The sequence below is a fragment of the Penicillium mononematosum genome (genome assembly GCF_028829835.1).
Source record: "Penicillium mononematosum strain IBT 11891 chromosome Unknown utg000005l:1.0-9366267.0:1.0-9372171.0, whole genome shotgun sequence".
Classification (NCBI taxonomy): Eukaryota; Fungi; Ascomycota; class Eurotiomycetes; order Eurotiales; family Aspergillaceae; genus Penicillium; species Penicillium mononematosum.
The window spans coordinates 3,953,588-3,973,222 of record NW_026643275.1 but is presented as its reverse complement, the minus strand read 5'-3'; the positions used below and the strand labels follow the sequence as shown (position 1 = coordinate 3,973,222).

The window sequence follows — 19,635 nt, the reverse complement described above, 5'->3', positions numbered from 1 at the left end:
AACCCACAGCCCACAGCAAGCAAACTGAAAGGAAAAAGTGATGACAATCTAAGAGAATCGGAAGCAAAAAGTAATCACATTCTGAGAGGATTGAAAGCAAAAATAGCGGGACATTCAGCTTCTCACAGAACAACTCATAGGCCCTCTCTAAAATGGACGAGAACGCTGAGCCGAAGGGGCACCCACAGGCTCCTGCATTAACCAAGCTAGTCAGTGTTTAAACTTCTTGAAGATCTTTTTGCGGAGTAGAGTACGAACCGAGCTGGCGCGCCGCTTGTGACCGTTGCTTTCTCTAACTCCGACGTCGGCAGTCTCATTCTGAGACTTGTTGATCTCTCGTCCAACACAAATGCTGTTATTTCGGCCATTTACCCGAATGCCCGCGAGAGCGCGGATATTGACAGGCCGGGGGTAACCCATATCATCGTGGAGAGCATTTGCGCGGTTCAGCGCAGCGATGATGACAGCAGCGATGGAACTCAGGCGAGGGGCCTCCTGGTGAGTTGGATCAGTGGGAGAATCCATTCCAGGAGACGACACCATGATGGTGTTTTCATCACCAGTCACGGTGATTGAGTTGTCGATGTAAATATTGATTGGGGAAGCCCATGGGTCGTCCATATCGTCCTGGTCGACGCTCATGATAGTGGTGCCGCTGGGTCTGGTAACAGACAATGTGTATGGGGGTGGAGCTGTGCCTGGAGTGGAAGTAGAAGTAGGTGTAGAGGTAGATATAGAAGAAGTATTGCGACTTGCCCGGACTTCGGCAAGCTTATGCAGGTGGTGTCGCAAAGAGTCTGATGGAGGCATCATTGTGAATGAGAATATGTTATTTTTTTTTAATAGCGTTTGTAGTGATATGACGGAGTGAAGAAGAGAAGTGCAACGGGTTGTCGGGGTATTTAAGGTCCAGTGTTTGTTCATTTCGTTTGAATGGGCGCAAACAATAGGAAAGAAACAATCAATAGACAATCAATAGACAGCCAATCAGAGACCGTTATGGGCCATTGACTTGCCTAATTGGGATCCTTGAATGGACTTCTATTGTTCTCAATAGAGATCACGTGATTGCTATTGTTCATGGGGTATCAATAGAAAAGAAGGAAACTATGTACCAGGTACCAGGTACCTAAGCCATAGTAGGTACGGCCGTAATTGACAAGGTACCTCAACATTCAGTGCCACAGTTTCGCTAGTGTAGAAAATGCGCCTCCAATTCTCTTCCCAAAAAGCAAATCGGAACGCTGCGCCGGTCCACAAGCCCCTGACCGTGGAGCAGTCCTTCATAGAGTGCGTTTGTGTCACCATACGCAAATGAACTGGATCCCAGATGATCGGATGTTCCTTCTTCGGTCGGTCGGAAATCTCTGCTGATGCCTACACCATCTGGGAAGTGGGCATGTCTGGTCAGGCTATTGGCTGGTCTTTCATGGGCGCAGGGCATCAGACCCTACCGGTAGGGTTGCTTGGCTCCTTACTGCTAGACAGGATATCGGAACCAGGGAGGTCTGGGTGGGGTTGGCCCGGGTAGTATCGCCCACCTGGGTGAAGAGATTGCGCCGTCTGCAAATAGTTATTAGCGAGGACAACAGCCCTTGTAGATTGCCCGAGTTATACCGGTGTTTCTGTCGCGTCCGACATCCAAACCGTTACGGGTTGGTACTGACTTCGCGGAAATCATCTCCTTCAACTTCCACCTCGCGATCCCGAATCCGGCGCATCAAAGCCAGGAAATTGCTTTGTTGGAACTTTTCGCTCTGTTCATTGCGCACGCTGTCGAGCAGTTGCCCTGCTGTCCGTGCAAGTTCATCTGCATCTCGACTCTGTGTTTCTGGGTTCTGCTTATCACTCTGGGGAATAAGATCCGATCCGAGACGAATCTGCTCTTGGGTGGCCGGCTCGGAAATGTCGACTTTGTTGGTCTCCTGCAAGTGCTCCTGGTTATCTTGCTGAGCAACATCGACTCCTTGCAACTCCATATCTGCCCGGGCCTGATCAAAGGCAGCCTCAAAAGCGGATTCGTCAAACTGCTGCGTGTGTTGTTGTTGCTCGGTCTGCATACCCTGCAAGGGCTGCATCTGATTCATGGAGGAGCCATACATCTGGTAGCTTGGCGTAAAAGATGGTTGATAGGCACCATGCATTTGCGGGGTTTGCTGGGCTTGGGGCATAGGCCCTTGTTGTTGAGCCATGAATTCAGCGTGCCAACCCCCATGCGCCGCTGCTGGTGCGACATTTGGTCTTTGTAGTTGCGATACAGGGTGTGAGGGCCCCGAGATCTGTAAGTTCTGGAAGTCCGATGCCCAACTTGCGTTGCCTGCACCGTGTGCAGCTGGGTGGTGTACCGCGGCATGTTGTGATGGTGCTCCAAAATGGGCGGGATGTTGCAAGTTGGGCAACGCAGGGCCGGCAAGATTGCCTTCGAATGCGGCGAACTCCGGGTCGAGTAGTCCTTCTTGAGGGTTCTGAGAGCGGAAACCCTACAGTATACATTTAGCATGAATGGAATGACGTAAATTCAGAAGCGCTACCAACCTGGACAGGCGATTGACGTGAAGTCAACCGGTCTTGCTGAAGGGTCCGATCAACAGATGTATGCTTCTGGAAGTTCTGGAGGGCATTCGACGGCCCGCACAGCGCATCACCCATAATGACCTGCTTAGATCGACCAAAACCGAGCGAGAAGTGTAGTGGTGCAATTTTTCGTCTTGTAATCAGCTGCTAGCACAAATTACAGCAATAATAGAAATGAAAGATGTAGAACTTCAGAAGAGACTCTGGCCACGCCACGCCTGCCGTGGGGTTGCCGACGGCCGAGGCTCATCACGTGCATAGATCCAGGTAACGTGACTGAGCTAAACACACGATAAGATACGGGAAGGGCCAGGTTGTTTGGCTGAAAGGGAGAGAGCTACTCCGACTCCCCGCGCTTCCACAGCTGTCAATTTTATTGTTTGCTTTATTTAATCCAACATGGTAATTGTTATTCGGCTACATGGATTTGAGCTTGTTTCACAATCCCATCGCTAACAGCTTCAAACCTTCAGGCGACCCCTCAGGTGATCTCGAATTCCGGGCACGAAGAGATGATTGTATGTGCTACTATACGAACCTGCAATGGTGGTCTATGTGGTTAGACAATGTACGCGAGCTAACTGAGTTACGTTGAATATAGCACGATGCTGGCTTGGACTATTACGGCCGCCGGTTGGCCACATGTTCATCCGACAAAACGATAAAGATCTTTGAGATTGAGGGAGAATCACACCGACTAGTCGAGACGCTGAAGGGGTAAGCTGGTCTTGTTTGTGTGTGCAGCTGGATATTTGGTCACTGACATAGTTATTTGATAGCCACGAGGGCGCTGTGTGGTGTGTCGCATGGGTGAGTGATACCCCAAAACATCAGCCATGGTAGCGCGCAATCTGACTGACCATGCGATTCTCTCGACCTAGGCGCACCCGAAATTTGGGACAATTCTAGCCTCATCTTCCTACGACGGCAAGGTTCTGATCTGGCGGGAACAACCCCAGAATGCGACCTCGCCCTCCGGTGGTAGCACATGGACCAAGGTCTTCGATTTCTCCCTTCACACGGCCTCCGTGAACATGGTCTCCTGGGCTCCCCATGAGAGCGGATGTCTTCTTGCCTGCGCTTCTTCCGACGGCCACGTTAGCGTGCTCGAGTTCCGTGACAACAACTGGACCCACCAGACCTTCCATGCCCACGGAATGGGCGTCAACTCTATCAGCTGGGCCCCCGCGGCCTTTGCTGGTAGCCTCATCAGCTCTAACCCTGGACCCGGCCAACAGCGCCGGTTTGTTACCGGTGGCAGCGACAACCTGGTCAAGATCTGGGATTATAAGTATGTCCACTGATAAAACATGCCAAACATACAGCTATGACGTGAACTGACTCAATGCCCTTTAGCGCGGAGTCCAAATCTTACAACCTCACTCAGACCCTCGAGGGACACTCCGACTGGGTCCGTGATGTGGCCTGGTCTCCGAGCATCCTCTCCAAGTCCTACATCGCCTCCGCCGCGCAAGACAAGACCGTTCGCATCTGGACCTCTGATGCTTCCAACCCGGGCCAGTGGTCCAGCCAAACACTGGAATTTGACACTGTTCTGTGGCGCGTTAGCTGGAGTCTCAGCGGCAACATCCTTGCCGTCAGCGGAGGTGATAACAAGGTCAGTTTGTGGAAGGAGAACCTCAAGGGTGAGTGGGAGAAGGTCAAGGATATCGAAGAGTAGTGGTTGCTTCAATTTCGATGTGTCATTTATTCCCTTCCTCAACGCATAATATTCCTTCTAACCAAAAGCTACATTGCTTGTTACCATAAATACTGCTCCACTAGGCTGGGAATCCTACGTCAATTTCCAGTGCTTTGGGCGAGCTTGATCTATTTCGTTCCCTATTTCGTCCACCGGCCAGCTCCCAGAAAAATAAAGTCAAAACTGAAGCAAATAAAGACAGAAAAGAAAAGCAAACGAAAAGCGTAGAAGACATTGGACGTGGCCGTCACACGTCCCAAAAGATGAATGGCCCTCTGGCATCTGGCTCCTTCATATCCACCCACCGTCCCAGCATCATGCGCCCGCCTGGTACTATGACAGCCTCGTAGCCATGAATCCAGCCCTCGCCATCCATCACGGCAGAGGAAGGCGGTTCCTCTTCATCATCATCCTCATCCGCTTCGACGATGGTAAAACAGACCCGCGTCCATCCCTCAAATCCACCATGGGGGACAGCAATCTCTTCGGTGAACCCGAACACAGGGTTTCCTGCCTCATGGGGGGCATCATAGGATCTCTGTTTGCCGTCAAAATATACCCGCTCAGTATCGACCCCACCAGCGGGAGGGATGATCTTGCTGCATTGCGCGGGCCAGAACTGTTCGGAGGAGGGTTGGAGGTCAAGAGTCTCACAATTTGTTAGCATGGTGGTATAGCCTTCCAAACCACTCGCCTTCTACTTACCATTATGTCGATTCCGTCACCGTGTGTCTCAAGATCAGCGCATGTCTGGCGCTGGTTGGCCTTTTCCAGGTCTGATAGCGGATGTATACACGCTGATCGAACACTAATGTCAGCTTGGGGTCATGGTTAGATTTCGTTCTATTGGTGGACTCACAGTAGTATCCAAGCCACGATGGGCTTAGTCGGGATGCCTCGGCTGGAATATCCTTTCGCACCTTAGGTTTCATATCCGCAGGCAGCCCAGAAAAGGATTCTTGGAAGGTAAGCTCGGCAGCATTCAGCAAGTGACGTTGCCAGAAATTGCGCAAGTTCAGCAGCTTAGCGAGATCAAGGTTATCGTGGTCGATGAATGCCTCGCCCACCTCGTCTGCATATGAGTAGACTTGTTTGATGTCGTAGTCGGTTCGACGACAGGGTTCGGTGATGGTTGGATCGAGAGCAAATGAACTTAGGCACTGTGTATAGGAAAGATCAGTGAATATGTCTCCAGTTCATCGTTCGACGAAACGCGCGTACAAGCTGGAGAGCATAAAAAAGCGGCGAGGAAGTTCGTCCCTTTCTAAACTCGCTCAGGAAATCTACCCCTTTGAGGGTCTCATGTATACGTTGCAGGGTCTTTGAGGTCGCTCCAGAACCGACGGGTAGCTTCAGACACTCCTCGAGCATAGTCTGCATGACTTCCATCCAGAGGTATTGACGGGCGTCTTCCTCCTCTTTAAATTGGATCGGAGGGCTCAATACAATGGCGCGGATCTGGTATTCAATCTTCAACTCCCTAGAGCGTCTTCCCGGAGCAATGTCGTAGTGTTTACCAAAGCGATCTCTCCAGATGGCCGACTCCGAATTGAAGACCTTTTCCCACATCTCTTTGCAAGACTGGGAGAGATGGAGAACATCACGATCATTAGGGAGACAGCATGCAATATCCTGGAGAATCTGTTGATCTCAAATATCAATGGCTGCAATGTAGATGTACAGATATATACTTGCCTCAGTTGGAAGCTCAAGCAGCCAGCTTCGAGTTCCTTGCATGGCAGTTGGAGCGAACTGTAGGGCGTTGTTGTGCGACATATCTGTGCTTGTGGTATAGTATTCAGTATGCAATTGCATAGTCTGAAGAGCGTTCGTTCTAAAGCGTGGGACTCACTGCATGTGCTACGGAAGATTTGAGGCAGCAAATGTAAGTGCGAAGAGCGAATAAAACGCGATAAATGTTCGATGTGCGCATTCACATGTCCTTAAAGTGAATGATTACTCAATGCGCTATACAATCATCAGTTTCAATTAATAGGGCTATTGTTCGTTTGCTTGGCCAAATTGGAACATATGTTACTTTGAGATTGACCTTACATGTAACAAAAGAACAAACGCAGACATAAAGAGATTAAGAACTGTTTGAATGTACCTCTTCATAAGACCAAATGGAGGACATGCCCCCAATGTTGATACATGTAGGTTCTCTTTCACATGCTATATATGTCATGAGAGATGACGTCGCTGTAGGCTTTCAGTCACTCCCCAACCATCTGCCAGCAGACCCTTAACCTCCTCGAGGCTAAGCCCACTCATCTCAGGGTAAATTGCCCATACAGCAACCCACCCAACCACACAGACAAATGCATAGAGAGCAAAAGTCCATGAGGGTGAGATCCATTCCATCATAGGTAGGAAAGTAAGACCGATGATAAAGTTTGATCCCCAGTTGGTTGCAGTGGCCAGTCCTGACCCCAGGGAACGCACATTCAGAGGGAAAAGTTCAGACTGCTGCCAGGGGACATTGCCGAGTCCAAGGGCATATGCAGCAGTATAGACAGTAAGACAGGACAGAATTGCAAGGGGCACAAGAGGACTAATGCTATCGTGGTTGTCTTGGTGGCCAGTTGGAGGTTGTGAGTTCCATTTGTCGTCCACTGCCGAAAACGAGAAAGCACAGACGACCAGAGCAACGACCATGACAGGGATTGAATACAGGAGAATGCGCCGGCGACCGATCTTGTCAATCAGAACAAATGCAAGCAGTGTGAAGACAAAGTTCGTCATAGCCACCGAAAGGGATGTCAGTGTCGGCGAGGAGAACGAAAGGGAGGAGAAGATGGTTGCAGAAAAATACATCAGGCTGTTGAAGCCGCAGAGCTGCTGGACCGCCTGGAGCATCATTGCTATGATCAATGCTCTTCTATTTCCACCGTGCAACAACTGCTGACCCCGTTGGATGGTATCATGTAACCACTGCGGCTTTGTGCCACGAGACTTGGTTGGACCCATTTCCGAAGCCTCTTGGAGTCCCATCTCTGATGCCTCTAGGGCAATTTCCCCACTTATATTGCGTAAAACACGATCCACTACCTGGTCATGTCCAGGGCAATCCTGATAGATCTTAATCAGCACTGTCTTCGCCTGGGCATCGAATCCAGCCTGGACCAGCCATCGAGGCGTCTCGGGTAGCAGAGCAAGGATTGCAAGCTGGAAGAAGGCCGGCAATGCTCCAATTCCCACAATCCATCGCCAGCCTCCAGTTGTACTAGAAAACAGCCACCCGACTATGTATGCCACCACCTGGCCACCGGTGATGAACAGACTGAGGATCGTGACAAGTCTGCCTCTTGCGTGTGAAGGAGCCAGCTCGGAGATATACCTAAAGAGATTGCCCAGCATGTTAACAATCATCAGACCTTCCACGGTCATGTTTTTGTCACGGCTCAAGATTCTCAGTCCCGCCTGACATGACAACACGACAACATGATACAGCCAACCTACAATGGGGTCACCGCACTCGCGCTACCAACAGCGAGACCAACAATGCTGCGCCCAAGAATCATACCCCAAACCTGGCTTGTAAATGCCTGTACCAAAGCTCCAAGTGCGAACAACAGATCTGCACCAAGTATGACCTTCCGACGGCCAAACTTATCCGCCAGAACCCCGGTAAACGGGCTCGCAACCAACGCAAATAGGCTGGTACAGGATGTTATGAGGCTTTTATCGAGTGTTGTCAATGTCCGGTCCGAAAGATCTGACCCGATGGTCACCAAAGTAGACGAAATAACACCTGTGCTACAAGTTCCGACGATGGTTAGTGAATGGGAGGATCAATGGAGCAATACGGCGTGCGTGGTAGGAGCTAGCATACTCATATCCAAATAGTAGACCACTTATCCCAGCGGAGAAGGTCAACGCCCATATGAACCAGCCTCCTGAGTATTCCAGCTCAGAGGCCAAGCTCTCATCGTGCTCATTGTCATCATGGTCTGAAGAGGGGCGGGATGAGGCGAGCAAAGGGGCATGAGGACCTGACTGGTCTTGATCATCTGCACCTGACATATCTTCGGACTCTTCCAGCTCTAGCCCTGAGGTATCATCTGGAATTTATCCCCTGGGCATCTGAGACAGTAAAGTGATGTCCGGGGTTGATCACGATAAGCCGATAAGGAGACCCACTCAAAGCCCGAAGCGGAACTCGGATTCCGCACGCCGGTGTGGTCCAGTACGTTGTAAGCAATGATGGAGGGTGAGAAGAAGAAAGAGATAGGGTTGGAAGATTATGACCTTGGTGGAAATTGCTCTGTCTAGTTATACGCACTGGAGTCGAATAAAGGCCTCACCTATCAGGCAGAGCGAAAACTACGTGTGTATGTAGACTGCAAGAAATAACAATAATGGTCATAATGTAGATTCATGCGGGATATTCATAGCTTTTGTGGCATTAATCTGTACATGTAGCCCTCCTACCCTAGTGTTTAGCCACAACACCGGCAGCATCAGCCTGTGCGGCGATCTTCTTCTTGTAGGCGTTGACGGTGCCGTCGAATTTGTGAACAGTACCGCCGTCACAAACCCAGAGACTGGTGCAGACATTCTGCAACATGGTCACATCGTGGGAAACCATCACCACACCACCCTCGAACACCCGGAGTGCATCCGACAGGGCATCCATACCCTCGATATCCAAGTGATTGGAGGGTTCGTCAAGAACAAGGATATGAGGATTGGTCAAGGACAAGCAAGCAAATGCAACACGAGATTTCTGACCTCCAGACAGCAGTTCCATACGTTGGAGACCGGTTGTACCAGTGATACCAAACCTATAAGATGAGAATTAGTCAATGCAGTAGATGCAGGTGGTTTGGATAAACCTACGCTCCCAGGTGTCGTCGGTACTCTTCGTCGGTTTTACCGGGGTATGTCTTGGTCATGAAGCCGACTGCACTGGTAGTCATGTCCAAAGCATCGACGTGATGCTGGGCAAAGAACCCAATGCGCAGTCTCGAGTTTGTGGAGATGAGACCGCTTGTTGGCTCAAGCTGGTTGGTGAGTAGTTTCAGAACTGTGGTCTTACCAGCACCGTTAGGTCCGACAATTCCAATACGCGAATCAAGTTGAACATCCAGGTCGACATCCCTGAGAAGGGGCTTGTCCTTGGTGTAGCCGAAGCAAACATCGGACATCTGGACAATGGGTGGTGAAAGCTTCTCGACTCCAGGGAACGCGAAGTGCACGGTGTACTCGGCCTCTGGAGCTTCAAGGACCGGCATGCGCTCAAGCTTCTTGATTCTTGACTGTGCCTCAGAGGACTTTGCGGCGTTGTATCGGAACTTATCAATGAATGCTGATGATGATCGTTAACACAGCCCCCATGATAAGATGGAAGGGGTGACAAACCTTGCAAGTGTGCTCTCTCGCCCATTTGCTTCTCGTATTCGCGTTTAGCAGTCTTCCGGCGCTCCTCCTTGGTTGCATAGAAAGATTCTACAAGTTGTTAGAGCCATTTATAGTCTTGGGGTTTCGTGTAACTTACCGAAGTTAGCACCTCTGTAGTAATCCAACCTCTCGGAGTGCTGGTGGATAATATCCGTGGCGACTTCGTTCAAGAATGCACGATCGTGAGAAACCACAAGGACTGTGCTAGGGTAACTTTGAAGGTAGTTGGAAAGGAAAGTAATTGACGGAACATCCAACATGTTAGACGGTTCTGTGGAATGTCAGTAGGCTGCGTGTGGAATAAAGAGACCAGTGCTCCATACCGTCAAGCAAAAGCAAATCTGGCTCGCAGAATAGAGCTCGTGCGAGAGACAAACGCATTCTCCAACCTCCGGAGAAGGTCTTGGTGGCGTACTGCTGGCGCTCTTGGGAGAAACCAAGACCAGCCAAGATACTGGCCGCACGGGATTCGGCCTTGTCAGACTCCATTTCTGAGAGCTTTCCGTAAATATCACTCAATGTGATATCCAGGCCCTCTCGTTGCTCGTCGAGTCTAGCGGCATCCTTCGAAGTATCCGCCAATGAGGATCTTTCTTCTTCGATGGCCGCCAGCTGTTCCGAAATTTTCTATATGGACGTTAGTGAATATGCCGCCGTGATATCTTGTGACTGGACTAACCGCTTGTTCTGAGAGAAGATGTTTCCGCCACACATCGGCATCCAACACTGCTTGTAAAGCTGGTGTATCGTCACCAGTAATCTATGGTAAAAAAGAAACCCAAAAGTCAGTAAGAGAAACAGAAACCGAGCTTGAATTTGAACATACCTCTTGCTCAACATGAAGAATAGAAACGTGGGTCGGAATCGGGATTTCTCTGCGACTGAGAGCACGCAAAAGTGTAGATTTACCGATACCGTTTTGACCAACAAGACCGTAACGACGACCATAAGCGAGTGTGAACGCAGCATCTGTCAGAATGCGCAGGCCACTGATCGAGATATCGATGTTATCCAACTTAATGTCCTTACTCTTGGCCTGAGAGTCCGAGCCCATTTGAAGAGGGTTGACAGCCATGAAGAACTCTTCGTAGGACATAGCCTCATCAGGCTGGTTGAGCAGACGGGAAGCCTCGTAGGTGACATTCTTCATGGACTTCTTGTCCTGCTTGGCGCGAATCTTGCGCTCGGCCTTCTCAAGCTTCTTCTTGTCCACCTTGGACTCCATCTTTCTAGCATTGGCGGATTCCAAGTCGACTGTGTTTCCAGTCAGACCCAGTGTAGAAGACATGTTCCGCTGCGCGCCGACATTGATGGTCTGTTCAAGTTTCTTGGCCTTGAAGGGCATTTGCCTCCGCTCTGGGTCGCCATCGGAGGAGCTCAGCGTGGTGATGAACCTCGTAACTAAGTTGCCGATCGCTTCGTAGTTTTGCGGGGAGAAATCTCCCGAAGCGGAGACTAGGAGCTCGGTCACGGATTCGGCGGCCTCTGTCAAGGGGGACTCGGCACAGGCATCGTCAACATAGAGGTTTGCGGCGTGGGTCAGGTAACCCTGGTCAAATAGTCAGCTTCAATGGACTCACAATCCTCCACCGCGCATATGTGCGGAGCTACGTACCACTGAGTATTCGGTGATGATGTGGTCGAGACCAGGGATCTGGGACTGGAGTTCAGACTCCATCTTGCCAGGCTCAAGAGGACGTGCGTCACACCGAGGTTCAGGAAGCTTCGACGTCAAGAATTTGTGGAGTTCTCGAATTGATGTCCCCATCGTGAATAGTGGCGGATTTTTGGGTGTGCGTTATCGATAAGGTCACGTGACACAGGTGTTTATCATTTTATCAACTCTAGTGACCTTCCAAGGTTGGAAGCTTCAATGTTACAAATTCTGTGACAGACGTTGAATGTCAATTAATGTAAACTTCGGTCCTGCGCTGTTGAGGACGCCAAAATGAACGAGAGGTAGCTAGGTGATTATTCTTTCCCAAATATTTGCGGCTACTATACCACAATATAGTTAAGCGATTTCTGCAACGTCAACACCGAACTATATGACCATAGCTTTGCTTTAAAAGTAATTGACTCCCAAATTAAGCTGTTTACAATTATTTATTAAGCAAAAGTGGTATCGAAGGAAGTTGACTGGCTGTGTATTGCCAGTCTCTGCATGAAGTTGAAGACAAGACATCCGTCTACCTTACATAGCGAGCAGGCGTAGCATTGAGATACTATTTCTTTATGACACAGTTTTCGGTATCAAATTCCTTCAGTATTAAGATATTTTGGCAAGGTACAGTGTTAGCGATTGGTATTATGTGAGGACATCCATTCACCTACCTATGACTATCCTCCATATGGCATACGCCAAATTGGTGCATACAGAGTGTGAGTTATTCAGTCAAAACCATCGGAAATTCGAATCGGAGCCATTGCGAAAGAGAGGTTGCTGAGGTGAATTAACCTCACTTCAGCAGGTTCCCAGCCGACTAGTTGATTGAACGCAGATGGTCAAATTCTGAATCACATTGGCGTTTGTGATAGACTTGCGGGAAACAAGCATCAGATCAACCGAATGTCACACAATCCCAGTGGGAAACCCTTGGGCAGATAAAGTACGGAGTAGACGTAGCATAATGATCGACCTCAGCTCCTGCCGTCTCCCCGGTCATGGGTTGATAAGCAATACGAGGCTTTGCGATAAAGAATAAGCAAGACCCAGATCTGACCGTCTGGTCTAGAGATGTTTCGGCTACTCCGTGCAGGTAATAGCGGTAGACATGGACGGTGACGTGAAAGATGTGGCCTGACTATGATATTCTGCATCAACAACTGGACTCTGACTAAATTACCTAAATTAGATCCATGGATGGTTTTGTTAGACTGCAGGTGTTTCATAGGCAGTTTCATAGGCGGTTTTATGTTGGGAGAAGTTGCATTTGACCAGTAAAATGAAATTCGAAAAGCACAAAGGTACTGGTTAATCATGGACTGGTTGATGAAGTTATACCAGCTCGGAGGCTGGAAGAAGTTCAAAAAGTACATGTGTAATTTCCACAATTCACGCAGAAGTCGGAAATTGCAAAGCACGGGCGTACTGGGCAAATCTGCCGGAATTCGAAAGGCCAACAGTTCAACTTCAGAGTCAAGGTCGAATCGTACCTTTGTTTATTATGTGATTCCTTTTTATGGATAGTCAAGAAACCATTCGAAACATTTCAAGGTCATCCAACAGTGCAGGGAATATCTTGTTCCGGTCTGCAGGCCACTGCAGCCAACACCGATATAACGGGTGATGGCAGAGAAGAAACACAAAAGTATTGGTTCATATAATTATGTGTTGTAGTTAGCTACAATATAGGTATGAACAGTTCACACGGGACACATAGAAGACGACCAAGGAACTGTATCGAACGGAGTACTCCGTATATTGTACCCCATCGAAGTTCCATATATTGACCTTCCAAACTGAATGATTGGATATGCCGATCGCTATAACTTCGGGTCTTATGTAGGGATCGGCCTGGACTGACTTTTTAGGTTAAAAAAAAAAAAAGAAAATCTCAAATAAAAATTTTCAAGCACTTGAAACACGAGGTGCTTCTTCCCCCCACTCTTTGATACGCTATCGACGGTTAACTAACTGCCAGCAAAAGCAAGAAGCAGGAAGCAGGAATTCAGAGTGATGAACTGTGGTTCACGACCCACGAGGGTTCCTTTTTCATTTGCAAAGTGGAAAAAGAGTGGGAAATAGCGGAACAGAGTGGAGTGTTATATTGTATATGACGATGTCAACAAGAAACAATAGCTCCGGGTACTATATCGGGTTAATTTACGCATCGAACAGGTCAACTCCCAACTTTTTTGAAGTCATCACGTTCTTCAATATAACACTTTTTAAGGTACAGGATACTTGCTGGAGCCCTTACATTGAGCCTCGCAGTGCTTCTTTTCGAGTCAATTCTTTATCGGATGATATTCCATTCTAGAAGAGTCAAGTTAGTTGAAAGTAGATCTGGGAAAAGAACACCCAACTTTGTATCCATACGGAGTAGTATGTACAGAGTACAAGATGACAGCTTAACTGCTTTCACAGTGGATATCATGGATATCATGGATATCCCAATGAAACCGAGGCATCCATTCAAATGTTAATATTGCTGAACCATGGTTCACCACAGGAGAACACCCAACAGTTCATACCTAGATAGGATACACCAGTGGACACCGATCGGCCATTTCACGATCTTACTAACGATCCTAGTCTCAGGGGCCCAAAGACGCGATCTCAGCCAGCCAAAAACCAGATATGTGGGGAATTCTGGATCGCATGGCTTTTGGGGGCCCTTTTTGACTTCTTTCCCTGCTCTTTACAACATATAGGGCCACTCAGAAGCGGACTTCTCCGGTTTGAAAAGTTCTGGACGATGACGCCAATGCAAATGTGAGCCGCAAGGGATGTCTGCCAACTTGGCGCCTAATCCTCTTCTCGGCTGCATTCTGCATTTGCAATAACACCCGCAGGATCGTGCACAAGAGCTAGTACCGTTTCGTGCTGCTCTGTCGTAGAAGTGCAAATCGGGGTATTTCTCTCGGGACAATGCAAGCCTATGAATGTTAGTGTTTTGTTTTGATCAAGGCATAATCTTGCTAGCTTTTTCCCACCAATTTTGAACCTTGAAATGAATGCCAACTTCCAAGTACATCGATGTACTCCATAATTGACATAATATCAAATAAATCCAAAAAGGATCCAACGAGGGGGAGTTATTGGAGTTGCTCCTAGCGTGCGCAGGGCGGGAGCTGATAATCCCCGTCTGTTGTTGATTTCCCCGGGTCACATCCACTTCATCTGGTGCTCTCCTTCACTCGGCCTCCCAGGGGGTAGAGGCATCTTAGTTTTCTCGGAGGCTTTGCTCGGCGTTTCCCATTCACTCTTTTTCTTTTTTTTTCCTTTTATCGCTTTGTCTTGACCGTCAATCGCGGCCTAGGTGAGGCAGCGCAGCACCTTTCCCTCGCATCCGACCGCGCAATCCGCACTTCCATCTTTCCCATTTTCAATTTGCTCGATACTCTTCCGTATTTTGCATCCATCTGGAATGTCATTCACGGAGCTTGTCAACCTGGAGCTGATCGTCGGGGTGCTTGACATCCTTCACGGCGTCCTCTGAATATGGATCACATCTCAACTGTAAGCCTTCCAAGTCAATATAGAATTGGAAAACGAGACCCGGAAGTGCTTGCAGAACGGCGGACGGGTCGCTTCGGAACCTTCACTGACTGCGCTTCTAGCTCTGTGCACTAAGCACTGTCGGAATAGCTCCTACCGGCCTCGCGCTCGGTCGCGCAGAACGGACTCAAAGGCCTAGCCTCTTTCGACGGAAGACTCACGCTCAAGGTATCCCCGAGCCGCTCTCTATCAACACTGAACCGACGGCGGATGTTGCCCGGCCGAAGACCGCCATTCCATCTCGAAGTCCGGCCGCCGAGTGGCTTGCCGCAAAGGAAGAGGAAAGCTCTCAGGGAAGCCAAGGATCAGATCTGTCAAAAGCGCCCTTGTCGTTCAGCGGTGCGCGACGGCGCCGTCGGGGTCAAACACTCACAAATCCACCTCTGCAAATTCCGGAACATGAGTCGACAGACTCGTCGGTCGGAACACATACCCGGCGGCCATCCACCGGTTGGCTGCGACGGCTGTCGATGGCCTCCTTCCCAGCTGAAACCCCGACCGCAAGTAGCCCAGCAACGCCCTCGTTCAATGGGTCAACAAGTCCACTCATTTCCCACTCGCCCCGTCAGCGAAAACCTGCCAACAAATTGGTTAAGCGACCGACTTCGCAGCATACAAATACGTATGCTCTCACCCTGAACCCCATCTGTGGACCATCGCCGGCTGCGCTGCGCAGGCCCGCCACTAGTCACCAGAGGTCGGAGTCGATGATCCTCCGGACACCCTTAACACCCGATTTCGAGACGTATTTTCCGAAGGATCCTGTCGAAGGTCCAACGATCGAGGAATTCGAGCTCGATAAACAGAAGCGTTGGACGCCGTTCTTCGTTCCCAAGGCCGGCAAATTAGCAGAGAGACTTTCGCGCAGATTCTCGACCTCCACTGCCCCGAAGGTTCAGAGCGTACGCCAGATTGTGTCTGACCAGGGCGCTCTTCCTGCGTTGGTTATGGCTAATGTGATCTCACCCACGACTGCTGCACCCCGGGATGACAGATCAGTGCCTCATACTCCAATTGAATTCCACAATCCGTTCCAAACGGCCCCCTCTGAGCTTGGGCCCAAGCAGCCAGTCGCCCCGGAACAGCCAGCAGAAAGATCTGGCCATAGGCAGTCATACTCGGTCAACGATGTTGAGCCGAAAATTGAGCCGAAAATTGTCATGGCAAACACAGTTACCGCGCACGGGACACCGATTATGGGACTCGTTCGCGGCGGCTCACTGAAGCGAGTGAAAGGGAGGACCTTCTCAGTCCCTCCTTCGGAACTCTCCCAGGAAGAAAAGAATGTCGCTATTCCGAGTTCCCCGGAGCCCGAACCGCGGCGCAACATTACTGATCCTAGCGTGTTTCGCGCTCCTTATCCCATTTCGCAACCTGGTTGGGCTGATTCGGCTTTGGAAAGACGGTCTCAAGTTGGTCCCCGATCGGTATCGCAGGACTATAACGTTGGCTTGGGATCTCGAGCCGGTTCACGCCAAATGACCTCGGATGCGGTCGCCCTGTCAGCCTGGCAGCAAGCATCTCGTCCTGGTCAAACTTATGGTTCTCTTCGCCGCCGTCCCAAGGGATTTTCGATTTCGGGTTCCGATCCGGCTTCAACCATCATTGGCTCCGATGCCACGCGAGTGTTTACATCGAGCGATGGATATGAGACAGACATGATGTCGGACTATTGGGACTCTGTCCGCACACGTGAGACCAATCGCAGTGGAGCGAAGGGGCTGCGAATTGAGACAATGTTTGACAAAGCAGGTACGAGCTTGGTGAATGAAGAAGCCACGACCTTGGAGTCTCTCCTTCCGCGGGGTTCCTTCGCCGCCCGGTCTTTGGACAAGGATCCCCAATTGTTCACTGACCCGCTTCTGTCGCCCCCTCCTTTGGTTCAAACATCGATGGTTGAGAAACCGTCTATTCCTGACGATGATGCTCTCAGCATGATTGGAGCGCTTCCGAGCGATGATCGTGATTGTTTTCCATCTTCTTTGACCCGTTCATTGGCGAAATTTGCTGAGGAGCCCGAGTCGCGTGTTGGTGCAGATAATGATATGCCTGGATCGTTTATGGACGAGTTGGATTCGGATATCAACAAAAAGACAAACATCTTTGACTGGTCTGAACAAACGCACCCTAACCGTGAAACTTCGGACTCTGGGACACGTCCTAGGACCATGCAGGGGAAGCACGAGGGCGTTATTGATAGAAGCAGTCGGGCTGTTTGCCGGAAAGCACCATCCACCGTCCATCTCAGGAGCCAGAGTGTCCCAGTCGCTAGTGAGCTTCCCATCAACGAGTCGCGTCAAACTTCCGGCAAGTTTGGTACTTGGGGCTTGGGCAGTAAGGGTGTCAGTGAAGATTGGGATAGTGATTTTGACTTTGACGAGTCGGAGGACACACCTGTCGCCGAAAACAACCCGCTTGTTGAACCTGATATCAGTCGCCAGAGCATGACTGTTCCCAAGGCAATTCTAGAGCGTCAAGCAAGTCTTCGTGGCCAGTTTGGGCAGGTTCAAGAACTGACGCTGCTGGTGGAGGAATTGAAACGCCTTCGGCATCAAGCAAACGTCCTAGGCGTTGTCAACGGACCTTCCAGTGAACTGTGGGCAGAAGCGGAGCAGATCGTGAACCTTGCTACCATTGATGATGAAGAGGAGCGTCGCTCGCCGCCAGGATCTCCACAGTCTCTCACTTTCAGTTTTGATGAATCTGACGATGACGGCCTTAATGCGTCGTCAAAGCGAAACAGCGAAGTTTTATGGGACATACCCCGTGGTGAAAATGCCGAACCCACGTTGCCCCTCGCTCAGCTTGCAAGAGACTCCCCAAAGTCCAAATCCGTACTTGATATCCTCCAGCCTCGCCAACAAGAGCCCGCTTCAGCTTTTAATGGGTTAGAACTAGCATCACGTGCAAAGAAGCTTCCGTTTGATACTTCCTCTCTGAAAAATTTGGTGGTTCGTGCGGGTGTGGTGACGCGTGCGTTGAAGGAAGTTATTCGCAAAGCAGACGGGGTAGCAACCAGCCCGCAGGATTTCCAAGACCCGCCATTCCGACGCATTTTCGACAAACCATCTCACGATGATATTGCCAGCTTTGAGGCAGCGCTGGCTGACATGTCCTAATCAACTTTTCATTTCTTTTCATCCACCACATCGCAATACTCACTCCCTCTCATTATCTTCTATCCGCCAACCACAAACCATGAGATGAGCCCCAAAACACCTGAAGATCATTTGCATGACCATCTTCTTCATCCTTCCTAATGTTTACTCCCTGCACGATCTCGGAGGATTCCGTCTATTTCTTTCCAGTGCGATCTGACGCAAAACGCCATTACCTTTCTTTTCATTCTCGTGTACAACTCTACCCCCATGCACATTGCCAACAATACGGTTTTTCCTTTCCCTTTCATGTGTGCATCCCACACATACGAGTGCCCATGGGGCCCATGACCTCCATTTTCTCTTCTGTCATCTTCCCATTCCTTTCGTCCATGTTTCATATTTGCGCAGCTCATATTTCCTAATTGCGCTGTACTAATCACGGAGGATTCCTTCCAAAGGGGACGATCTGTCCTCTGATGATGTTTTCAAATGAAGACCCCCATACCAGGCAAAATGAAAAGCAATGAACCCCAGATGTGATGATTAACCCGGGGCCAAGCCCTGGAGGGCAATTCTATGAACTTGCCATCCTGTGTCTAAGTCTAATACAGAAATGAACCCAACCTGTAATCTTCATATTATCCAGATTAAACGAAAATGATCTTAGCGTTCATGGACGGAATAAACAATAGTACACAAGCGAACACTACTAGTATTGTTCGGGGTTTCGGAGGGCGCCATGACGCAAATACAGTATGATCTCAGAGGATATTGAGGAATCCCGTCTCGCCTCGGGCAAGTTCCCGGGGGCTATTGATTTTCTGATGTGCCCAGTAGCTTTGAAATGTGGTTCAGGGAATCTATACTTGTGTCCCAGTACAGTCGAGATTCGCTTCCTACGATAGTTGAATTCTCCACGACCCATCTTCAATCTTTGTGATATATATCGGCATCCGATACATGAGGAACCAGGTCTGTCCTCTATGATGATATTGATTGGTTTTAAAGGTGAATGATTGATATCTGAGTCCGAAGGTTTGATCGAGGAATCCTCGTCTACCTAACTGTTGGGACCGATATATATCATTAAGAAAGCGTGGATATCATTTCGAGAATTAACCCAAAGAAAGCAGCCGCCACCATCTCTCCGTACTAGATAAATTAAGGTATCTAACGAGCTCCGACCGGTGTTCACTCTTCGTTGATATACTCCGTACATATATCTGATGTGTCCCATAGAGGCGTTTTGTGGCTATGCAAGTCCCTCCGTAGCGCGTCACCAAGCCAAGACAAGACATTTTATTACACATCTTCCACGAGTATCTAGATAGCCTGCGCTTAGCCTGGCGAATTCTGTTTATTCATGGTGAATGCTGTTATAGATTATGAGTATTCTTTATGGGTACATGCGTATGTATAGAGGTTTCCCTTGAGAGAAGTTGAGCTAACAATACAGGTTAAGGAGTAGATGGAATCGAATAGCAAATGAACCGGTGAACTCAGTGCAGCCAAATAGAAGATAATTTCCTAATAACAGTATATAGAAGCTGGAAGTTGTGTCTCTGCTTTCAACCTTGGAAGTGGAAGGTATACGGAAGTACAGAGTTCGATTAGACTAAGACGTAGTATCG

General features: G+C 49.4%; 7 protein-coding genes across 7 annotated transcripts; 2 read left to right on the top strand and 5 right to left on the bottom strand.

The window, feature by feature from the left end:
• Positions 1 to 210: 210 nt before the first annotated feature.
• Positions 211 to 813, bottom strand: N7519_009649 (uncharacterized protein; the record flags this gene model as incomplete). The annotated part of the gene is made up of 1 exon (XM_057296422.1): positions 211 to 813. One exon carries the CDS (start codon positions 811 to 813, stop codon positions 211 to 213), a length of 603 nt encoding a protein of 200 aa, XP_057144304.1.
• A 630-nt stretch (positions 814 to 1,443) lies between these two features.
• Positions 1,444 to 2,708, bottom strand: pex20 (the record flags this gene model as incomplete). Its single annotated transcript, XM_057296421.1, has 3 exons — positions 2,536 to 2,708; positions 1,668 to 2,480; positions 1,444 to 1,563 (listed from the first exon to the last, which is right to left on the bottom strand). Exons 1-3 carry the CDS (start codon positions 2,647 to 2,649, stop codon positions 1,444 to 1,446), a joined length of 1,047 nt encoding a protein of 348 aa, XP_057144303.1. The 5' UTR covers positions 2,650 to 2,708.
• Positions 2,709 to 2,973: 265 nt separating this feature from the next.
• On the top strand, positions 2,974 to 4,255 carry sec13 (GTPase-activating protein SEC13; the record flags this gene model as incomplete). The annotated part of the gene is made up of 6 exons (XM_057296420.1): positions 2,974 to 2,976; positions 3,048 to 3,092; positions 3,176 to 3,291; positions 3,354 to 3,384; positions 3,456 to 3,865; positions 3,931 to 4,255. The coding sequence occupies 6 exons, from the start codon at positions 2,974 to 2,976 to the stop codon at positions 4,253 to 4,255; spliced, it is 930 nt and encodes a 309-aa protein (XP_057144302.1).
• Positions 4,256 to 4,523: 268 nt separating this feature from the next.
• On the bottom strand, positions 4,524 to 5,845 carry N7519_009646 (uncharacterized protein; the record flags this gene model as incomplete). Its single annotated transcript, XM_057296419.1, has 4 exons — positions 4,524 to 4,895; positions 4,982 to 5,073; positions 5,136 to 5,436; positions 5,498 to 5,845. 4 exons carry the CDS (start codon positions 5,843 to 5,845, stop codon positions 4,524 to 4,526), a joined length of 1,113 nt encoding a protein of 370 aa, XP_057144301.1.
• Positions 5,846 to 6,460: 615 nt separating this feature from the next.
• N7519_009645 (putative MFS myo-inositol transporter) lies at positions 6,461 to 8,302 on the bottom strand (the record flags this gene model as incomplete). Its single annotated transcript, XM_057296418.1, has 3 exons — positions 6,461 to 7,679; positions 7,739 to 8,035; positions 8,112 to 8,302. The coding sequence occupies 3 exons, from the start codon at positions 8,300 to 8,302 to the stop codon at positions 6,461 to 6,463; spliced, it is 1,707 nt and encodes a 568-aa protein (XP_057144300.1).
• A 409-nt stretch (positions 8,303 to 8,711) lies between these two features.
• On the bottom strand, positions 8,712 to 11,447 carry N7519_009644 (putative AAA family ATPase GCN20; the record flags this gene model as incomplete). The annotated part of the gene is made up of 8 exons (XM_057296417.1): positions 8,712 to 9,063; positions 9,119 to 9,587; positions 9,641 to 9,727; positions 9,777 to 9,950; positions 10,003 to 10,306; positions 10,359 to 10,439; positions 10,506 to 11,228; positions 11,295 to 11,447. 8 exons carry the CDS (start codon positions 11,445 to 11,447, stop codon positions 8,712 to 8,714), a joined length of 2,343 nt encoding a protein of 780 aa, XP_057144299.1.
• Positions 11,448 to 14,846: 3,399 nt separating this feature from the next.
• On the top strand, positions 14,847 to 18,022 carry N7519_009643 (uncharacterized protein; the record flags this gene model as incomplete). The annotated part of the gene is made up of 2 exons (XM_057296416.1): positions 14,847 to 14,864; positions 14,966 to 18,022. The coding sequence occupies 2 exons, from the start codon at positions 14,847 to 14,849 to the stop codon at positions 18,020 to 18,022; spliced, it is 3,075 nt and encodes a 1,024-aa protein (XP_057144298.1).
• Between the last annotated feature and the right edge of the window lie 1,613 nt (positions 18,023 to 19,635).